Source organism: Cebus imitator, unplaced genomic scaffold, assembly GCF_001604975.1.
Source record: "Cebus imitator isolate Cc_AM_T3 unplaced genomic scaffold, Cebus_imitator-1.0 Scaffold4, whole genome shotgun sequence".
NCBI lineage: Eukaryota > Metazoa > Chordata > Mammalia > Primates > Cebidae > Cebus > Cebus imitator.
This window is the reverse complement of record NW_016107319.1, coordinates 912,504-921,442: the sequence shown is the minus strand read 5'-3', so window position 1 is coordinate 921,442 and position 8,939 is coordinate 912,504. Positions and strand designations below refer to the sequence as shown.

The 8,939-nt window shown below is 41.8% G+C and overlaps 1 protein-coding gene across 2 annotated transcripts in view; it reads right to left on the bottom strand.

Annotated features, from left to right (window-relative positions):
• The window catches only part of PDXDC1 (pyridoxal dependent decarboxylase domain containing 1), a 69,061-nt gene that overhangs the window by 27,408 nt on the left and 32,714 nt on the right, over nucleotides 1–8,939 (bottom strand). For both annotated transcript variants that reach the window (XM_017533350.2, XM_037740165.1), the window contains exons 6-8: nucleotides 4,979–5,168; nucleotides 2,755–2,823; nucleotides 1,842–1,920 (exon numbers count right to left, since the gene is read on the bottom strand). In XM_017533350.2, coding sequence (XP_017388839.1) covers nucleotides 1,842–1,920; nucleotides 2,755–2,823; nucleotides 4,979–5,168 — 338 coding nt within the window. The remainder of the gene's footprint in view (nucleotides 1–1,841; nucleotides 1,921–2,754; nucleotides 2,824–4,978; nucleotides 5,169–8,939) is intronic.

Genomic DNA, 8,939 nt, shown 5'->3' with positions numbered 1-8,939 from the left:
TTTTTTTGAGACAGAGTTTTGTTTTCTTGCTGCTCAGGCTGGAGTATAATGGTTCGATCTCAGCTCACTGTAACCTCTACCTCCCAGGTTCAAGCAATTCTGTCTCAGCCTACCTAGTAGTTGGGATTACAAGCACATGCCACTATGCTCAGTAAAGACAGGGTTTCATCATACTGGTCAGGCTGGTCTCAAACTCTTAACCTCAGGTGATCCACCCACCTCAGCCTCCCAAAGTGCTGGGATTATAGGCGTGAGCCACCACACCCGGCCACCTATTGAGATTTTAATAGGGACTGAGTTGATTCTACAGGTTAGTTTGGGAAGAACTGACTTAATAGTCTTCCAACACGTGTATGGCATAGCATTCTTGAGTCTTCTTATTTCTCTCAGTAACATTCTTGGTTTTCAATGTACAGATCTTGCATGTATTTTGTTAAATTTATCCATAAATTTTTCATGTTTTTTGATGCCATTATAAATGACATTTTAAATAAAATTTTCAGTTGTTCTTTGTTAGTATATAAAAATCCAGAAAGCAGGATAGATTTGCCAATATTAGTTCCAGGAGCTTTTCTTTAGTTTTTTTAGGACCTTCCATCTATACAATCATGCCTGCAAACACAGTTTTACTTATTCCTTTCTAATCTGTATGTCATTTATTTTTCTTGCCTATTTCACTTAGATTTCAAGTATGATGCTGAATACAGTAAATGGAGCAGAAAGTGGTAGTTGCTCTGCCACCTGTAAGGTAGATATTTAAGTGAGAGAGACTTTATGAATTTTCTCATTTAATTTTTACAACAATCTCACAATGCCAGTATAATTATTTTTATTTATTTATTGAGATGGGGTCTTGCTATGTTACCCAGGCTGCTATTCAACTTCTGGGCTTAAGCCAACATCCTGTTTGTCTCCTGAGTAGGGGGACTATAGGCACGTGCCACCACACCTGGCTTAAAGTGTCATTTTAAATTCACACTGGGCACAGTGGCTCATGCCTATAATCCCAGCACTTTGGGAGGCTGAGATGGGCAGATCACCTGAGGTCAAGAGACCAGACTGACCAACATAGTAAAACCTTATCTCTACCAAAAATATAAGAAATTAGCTGGGCATGGTGCCACGCACCTGTAATCCCAGCTACTCAGGAGGCTGGGGCAGGAAAATCACTTGAACCTGGGAGGCAGAGACTGCAATGAGCTGAGACTGCGCCACTGCACTCCAGCCTGGGCAACAGAGTGAGACACTGTCTCAAAAAAATAAAATAAAATTCAGCTTAGAACAGAGAAAGGAAATACATGAAGGAGAAGATAGAGAAGCATTTACAATCTAAGTGAAAAAGTATACGTACACATAAAATAACTTTCAAAACCAACGATTAAAGAAAATCTAATGAGCCAACTTTACTATTATAGTTTTTACTACAATGTGGATACAGACTATCTTAAACATGTGGCACACAAACATTCCTTAAGACTTTTTTTTTTCTGGTTGAGAAGTCGTCCTGTTCTATTGCCAAGCTGAAATGCAGTGGCACAATCTCAGCTCAATGCAACCTCCACCACCCTGGTTCAAGGGATTCCTTTGCCTCAGCCTTCCAAGTAGCTGGGATTACAGGTGAACACCATCATGCCTGGCTAATTTTTTTTTTCTTTTTTCTTTTAGTAGAAACAGGGTTTCACCATGCTGGCCAGGATGGTCTTGATCTCCTGACCTCATGATCTTCCTGCTTCGGCCTCCCAAAGTGCTGGGATTACAGGTATGAGCCACCCCTGCCCGGCTAAGGACTCAGCCTCACTCCTATATATTCAAAATGGTAGATTCAGCATCATGCTACCTACCCGCATTTGCAACAAGCAACAGGGGCAGTCTTCCTCGTTCTACATCATCTTTAATCAGTTTCTCCAGGAAGGCAACATCCTGGAACCAAAACAAACCATTAAAAAATGAGGTGCCCCGTATAAAAGCTCTAAAATGAAAAACTATGACTTATAAAAGAAGCAGATAACTCTCAAAAGTAATCAGTCAAATCAATTCCTACTCTTGACAATTTTTCTGTTTTCTGTCATCATAGATGTGAAAATCAATTTTCCTTAAAGACTAGAAAAATCAGTTAAACAAGGTTAAATGTAAACACTGTACATATGCAGGAACATTTCTTTGGTTTTAAACATTTACATTTAAATGAAATGTTCTCTCAACTCCCCTAAAACAGCCAAGAATGTATCTTTACTATTACTCATTGATGTACCTGAACTAGAAAATAAAACTACCTTGACAAAAGAAATACAAAACTCTAAAATCCATCCCTTCCTTTTCCTTCTAGAATTACTAAGGAGAGATTTATCACCTACATGTCTAAATATAAGCAGAAGTCAATCTCATGATTACAATGAACAACCTCATTTTCAAAATCTGCCCTTTCATAAATCCAGGCAACAGTGCTAATTCATATAAGTACGAGGTTTAGAAGAAACTTCTGGTGCTTAATTGAGTTGCCAGGTTTCTACTTAAAGTAGGTGATACAGTAATTATAAGACTCCTTAAAAGCCAGGTGCTCCTAACCTATATACCAGCCAACCTTCATGGACATTCACATATTAATAGAAGCATATATTACACGACGGAAACATCCATGCAATAAATGAATAAGCTACTAATTATCTGGAGGCCAGCAAACAGAACTTCATTTGAAAGGAAGGTAGTTTCAAAACACAATCCCACGTTATTTTACAAACCAAAAGCAGAACTCACCATCTGATGCTGGGATCCAAACATAGTGTTACAGGGTACACGGCACAGGCAGGGGAAGGGCAAGCCGAGCTGCAAGAAGAAACACGCGACCTGACAAGAAAGCTCTCTGCACCATTCACTTCGGATTGCAAAAAGCTGTGGCTCTAAGACAGCCATGATTATTCTTCTCAAAAATCTCTCTCCTTAGGAACTCTTAATATTATAAATAGATGTTAAAGTACATTTAGAAAGCCAAGCCAAAAAAGAAAGGGTGAATTTCCAAGTGCCTCATAAGAGGATATAACGTAAAATTTTCTAAATGAGTCAAGCAACTATCTTTGGTATATTCTAGAATATAACAGAAACACTTTTGCAAACAGAGCAACAACTAAGTAGTCAGTGGGGGTAGTTTTGGAGTCTTTCTCCAAGCATTACTGGTAAATAACACCAGCTAAAGGCATTCAAAGAACAGTATCTTATTTGTGGGTCCGCCCACCCCTAAAAAGTAATAAATATGGATTAGCAGATGTACATTTCTCAAGAGAAGCAAAGTCAGTGTTATGCACGGAGACAATGACAGTCAACTTAATTTCATATTCTTCATTTTTAGCTTCCAAGTCCTTGAGGAGTTTCTAGATTTAGGAATCGTAAACAGTTGCAGCATATTGCGCAGTGTGACTAAGACTTGGTATCATTCAAAGACCAAAAATTTAACAAGCACATTTTGCTCCTTTAAGAATTTTTTTAAAAAATTATGGGCCGGGTGCGGTGGCTCAAGCCTGTAATCCCAGCACTTTGGGAGGCCGAGGCGGGTGGATCACGAGGTCAAGAGATCGAGACCATCCTGGTCAACATGGTGAAACCCCGTCTCTACCAAAAATACAAAAAATTAGCTGGGCATGGTGGTGCGTGCCTGTAATCCCAGCTACTCAGGAGGCTGAGGCAGGAGAATTGCCTGAACCCAGGACGCGGAGGTTGCGGTGAGCCCAGATCGCGCCATTGCACTCCAGCCTGGGTAACATGAGTGAAACTCCATCTCAAAAAAAAAAAAAAATTATGAACGTCACATCCAAGTAAAACAAATTATCAAAAAAATACTGGAATTAAAAGTGAAAATGCCTAGCCTCCTACCCTATAAGCCACCAATCTACCCCTGTTAACAGTTTAATACACAACCTTTCTGATATTTTCTAGGTATAAATGTATATCTTTTTCTAGGTACAAACACATAGGTATAAAGGGTACACACACTTTAAGAAACATGAACATAACCATCTTACATATGATGCTCTGCCGGCTGCCTTTCTCAAAACAACACTCTCACACATCTTTTGAAGGTTAAACTGTTCTCCCCAAACAGCCTTGGGTCCACGAGAGCCTGGCTTGCAGTAGACACTAAGTGTTATTTCATGTTTCATTGGATTATTATTAAACTCCCCATTTTGTACACTCTCAAGAAGAAGACATGATTTCTTGTCACCGGTGATCACAGTTCAGAATCAATTTAAAAGTCAATGAGCGTCTCCCATACACCCCACTGGGAATCCTACAGCTTACAAAAGAGGAACCCTCCAACCCTATGGGTTTTGCTTTCAAATGTTCTTAGTAAAGAGGGTTAAAACAATGTCTTATCTCAATGTAGTCCCCGCACTTGGTCTAGAAGCACCATGAACTTTAAAAATGGCCATGCTCTTTGATCCAGCAATTCTAGATTGACTCTGAAAATCCATCTGAGGACCCTAACTCTAAATAAAATACGGAAAGAGCTTTATGCACAGAGAAGTCCGTAACAGCACTACACAAAGAGCATGACCTGAAAATGGTCACAGAAAGCAAAAGAATGCAAACACTTTTAATTATCCAAAAGGGAAACAGTTAAATTACTATATAATCACTTGAAGAAATACCATGAAAGCGTTAAAAATATACTCTGAATAATTATTACTAAAATATGATATATTCCTGTTTTAGTGTAAGTGAAAAGAGCCAAATACAACCATATAAACACAAATGCTTCGATTAAAGTCTGGGAAAAAAGAAAGAAAATGTTGGCTGTGGTTGCCCTTGGGTAATCTACCACATATTCTTTATTTCTAAATCCAGTAATTTTTAAAAATATGACAAAAGCATATAAGACCATCTATCACTCAAAAAGAACAGCAACTAGAGAAACAGGTCAATTTAAAATTTTTCAGGATAAAACAAGACATTATTTCTTTAAAATAGCCCCCTTATACCACATTACCTGATTACAAAGGTATTGGCCCAGGCCAGGTCTAGCAGCAGCACTAAGATATATGACAGGCTTTTTGTTATATAACACATTGAACCCATCCACTACGAAGTCTTCATATCGAGAATGAATGGCAAGCCTGCAAATCTTTGCAAGTCCTTCTCTTTCCTCTTCGTGGAAATAAGCACAGCCATTTTCATATCTGTTAAGAGAGACACACATAGTAATACACTCTTATTTCTAGTTAAGGATTGTATAAGTCAATCTTGTAATCAAGGAAACAATTCTTTTCTCAAGCTAGGAATTGTCACCTAGATCAGGCAAAGAGGACAGGAATGTGAGACTTCCTCATCATAGATGGCTGACAACTCATTACACCTGGGGTTACCAAACAGCGAGACAGTAACTCTCCACCCATACCCAATTCCATAAAGAGCAGAAACTAGGAAAACAAGTAGAGACCAGGAGTTCCTACATACAAAAAGCCTCAAGATCATGGTTCTGGCTTATTATGAACTCAGGCCACCACTGGATAACACAGCCACGGTTCGTAGCACAGTTTCAGCCCTAAAACATCCAAAGTAAATAAAACTTTCAAAAATGCTAATTAGAGGCCGGGCATGGTGGCTCACGCCCATAATCTCAGCACTTTGGGAGCCCCAGGCCAGCGGATCACCTGAGGTCAGGAGTTCGAGACCAGCCTGGCCAACATGATGAAACTGTCTCTTTTTGTAATTTTGTAAAAATATAAAAATTAGTTGGTTGTGATGGCGGGCATCTGTATTCCCAGCTCAGGAAACTGAGGCAGGAGAATCACTTGAACCCGGGAAGTAGAGGTTGCAGTGAGCCAAGATCATGCCAATGTACTCCAGCATGGGCGACAGACCAAGACTCTGTCACCTAAAAAAAAAAAAAAGCTAGTCAGGCTAACTTTTTGCTTTTACTATAATCTGCTGAGGCTCAATCTTCTAGAAGAGGAGGGACAATTTCAATCACAAGTGTTAGATTTTTACTAGAACAACAGAACACTACTCCTTTAATAAAGTTAGGCAAACATACTCCTGCTCGGCCAAGTTCTTCCCCAACACTGAAAGTGAAGGTCTCTCAAATGATTCAAGTTAGGCAAAGAATCCTTCTCCATAAAGTCATAGTATAAACCCAATACCACTGGTCCTACGTCTCCTACTGAATCCTTAATCTGCTCTAATTCCTTAATATTGCCAGGATTACCACAGAATAAAAGATTCCAATTTCATAACACATATGCATCTTCCTTATGACAGAATTTCCTTTCTAATAAAACACAAGCTAGTATTTTCTTTTTTCTTTTTTTGAGACTGAGTCTCACCCTGTTGCTGGAGTCTCACCCTCAATCTTGGCCCACTGCAACCTCCACCTCCTGTGTTCAAGAGATTCTCTCATCTCACCCTCCCGAGTAGCTGGGATTACAGGCACGTGCCACCACACCCAGCTCATTTTTTGTATGTTTAGTAGAGAAGGATTTCACGATGTTGGCCAGGCTGGTCTCAAATTCCTGACCTCGTGATCCTCCTGCCTCAGCCTCTCAAAGTGATGGGATCACAGGCGTAAGCCACTGCGCCCAGCCACAAGCTGTTGTTTTCGAAGCACAGCTGGCCCTCCGAGCCTGTGGGTTCTACCAACCATGAGTAAAAAATCTTCAGAAATTTTAAAAGATGGCTGCATCTGTGCTGAATATCTCCAGATTTTTTTCCTTGTCATTATTCCCTAAAGTGTAACAACTATTTACACAGCATTTATATTGTATTAGGTATTACATATAATCAGAAAATTTTAAGTATACAGGAAGATGTGCCTAAGTTATATGCAAATACTGTGCCATTTTATATAGGGGATTTGAGCAACAATGACTTTTTTTTAACCCTGGGGTGAGGGTGGGAGGTCCAGAACCAATCCCCCAAGGACACCCAAGTATAAGGGACAACTGTACTTGAATTCAGATCATTGCTCTATCTTCTACTGACATGTACCAATTAGAAAGCCCAAAAATAAATAGCTGCTGACACTACCAAACATGTATGTGCTTATTTTCTCCACCTTTAACATGCACTAGTCCATTAGCTCATTTAATCCTCACAACATTTCTATGAAATAGATATTAGGGTTTCTGCCAAGATGGCCGAATAGGAACAGCTCTGGGGTGCAGTTCCCAGTGAGAGTGACACAGAAGGTGGGTGATCTTCACATTTTCAGCTGAAGTACCTGGTTCATCTCATTGGGACTGGTTACACAGTGGGTGCAGCTGAAGAAGGACGAGCCAAAGTAGAGTGGGGCACTGCTTGACCCAGGAAGTGCAAGGGGCCAGAGAACTCCCTCTCCTAGCCGAGGGAAGCCAGTAGGGACTCTTCCTGACACTCTGGCTCAGATACTGCACTTTTCCCATGGTTTACACAATCCAAAGACCAGGAGATTCCCTCCAGTGCCTAAACACCAGCGCCCCAGGTTTCCAGCACAAAACTGGGCAGCCGGTCGGGTGTGGTGGCTTACACCTGTAATTCGAGCACTTTGGAGGCCAAGGCAGGGGGATCACCTGAGGTCGGGAGTTCAAGACCAGCCTGATCAACATGGTGAAACCCCCCGTTTTAAAAAAAACAAGAAAAAAAAAAAACGGGCAGCCATTTTAGCCACAGCAGTTTTTTCCCCCCCCTCATACCCCAGGGGCTCCTGGAATGCCAGACAGACAGAACTGTTCATTCCCCTGAAAAAAAAGGGGCTGAAGCCAGGGACCCAAGTGATCTGGCTTGTAGGCTCCCACCCCCAGGAGGACCAGCAAGCTAAGATCCACTGGCTTGAAATTCTCGCAGCCAGCAAACACAGCAGTCTCAGCTCCAGCTGGAATGCTCGAGCTCAGGGCAGGGAGGGGCATCTGCCATTGCTCAGGCTTGGGTAGGTAGTTTTAACCTTGTCTGTGTAAACAAAGTCGCTGGCAAGTTTACACAGCAACTGGGCAGAGCCGACAGCAGCTCAGCGAGGCCTCTGCAGGTAGACTGTGTCACTGGACTCCATTCTTGCTGGGCAGGGCATCTCTGAAAAAAGGCAGCAGCCCATCAGAGACTTAAATATAGAGGCCCCACCTTCCTGTGACAGAGCACCTGGGAAAAGGAGCAGTTACGGGTTCAACTTCAGCAGACTTAAACCTCCCGACCCAGTAGCTCTGAAGGGAGCCACAATCTCCTGGCACAGCTCTTGAGCTCTGATAAGGGACACACTGCCTCCTCAAGGGGCTCCCTGACCCCTGTGTATCCAGACTGGGAGATAACTCCCAGTAGGGGTTGATGGACACCTCATACAGGAGAGCTCTGGCTGGTATGTGGTGAGTACCCCTCTGAGACGAAGCTACCAGAGGAAGGAACAGGCAGCATCTTTGCTCTTCTGCAGCCCTGGCTAGTGATTCCTAGGCAAGCAGGGTCTGGAGTGGATGACCAGCAAACTCCAGTAGACCTGCAGCAGAGGGACCTAACTGTTAGAAAGAAAACTGAAAGAAAGAAATGGTTTCAACATCAACAGAAAGGACATCCACTCAGAGACCCAATCCAAAGTTACCAACTTCAAAGACCAAGGATAGGTAAATCCACAAAGATGGGAAGCCACCAGCACAAAAAGGCAGATATCTGCAAAAACCAGAATGCCTTTTCTCATCCAAGGGATCACAACTGCTCACCAGCAAGGGAACAAAACTGGGTGGAGAATGAGTTTGACAAATTGACAGAAGCAGGCTTCAGAAGGTGGGTAATAACAAATTTCTCCAAACTAAAGGAGCATGTTCTAACCCAACGCAAGGGCACTAAGAACTGTGAAAAAAAGGTTAGATGAAATGCTAACTAGAATAACCAGTGCAGAGACAAACAAACGACTTGATGGAGCTGAATAACACAGCACAAGAACTTCGTGAAGCACACGCAAGTTTCAACAGCTGAATTGATCAAGCAGAAGA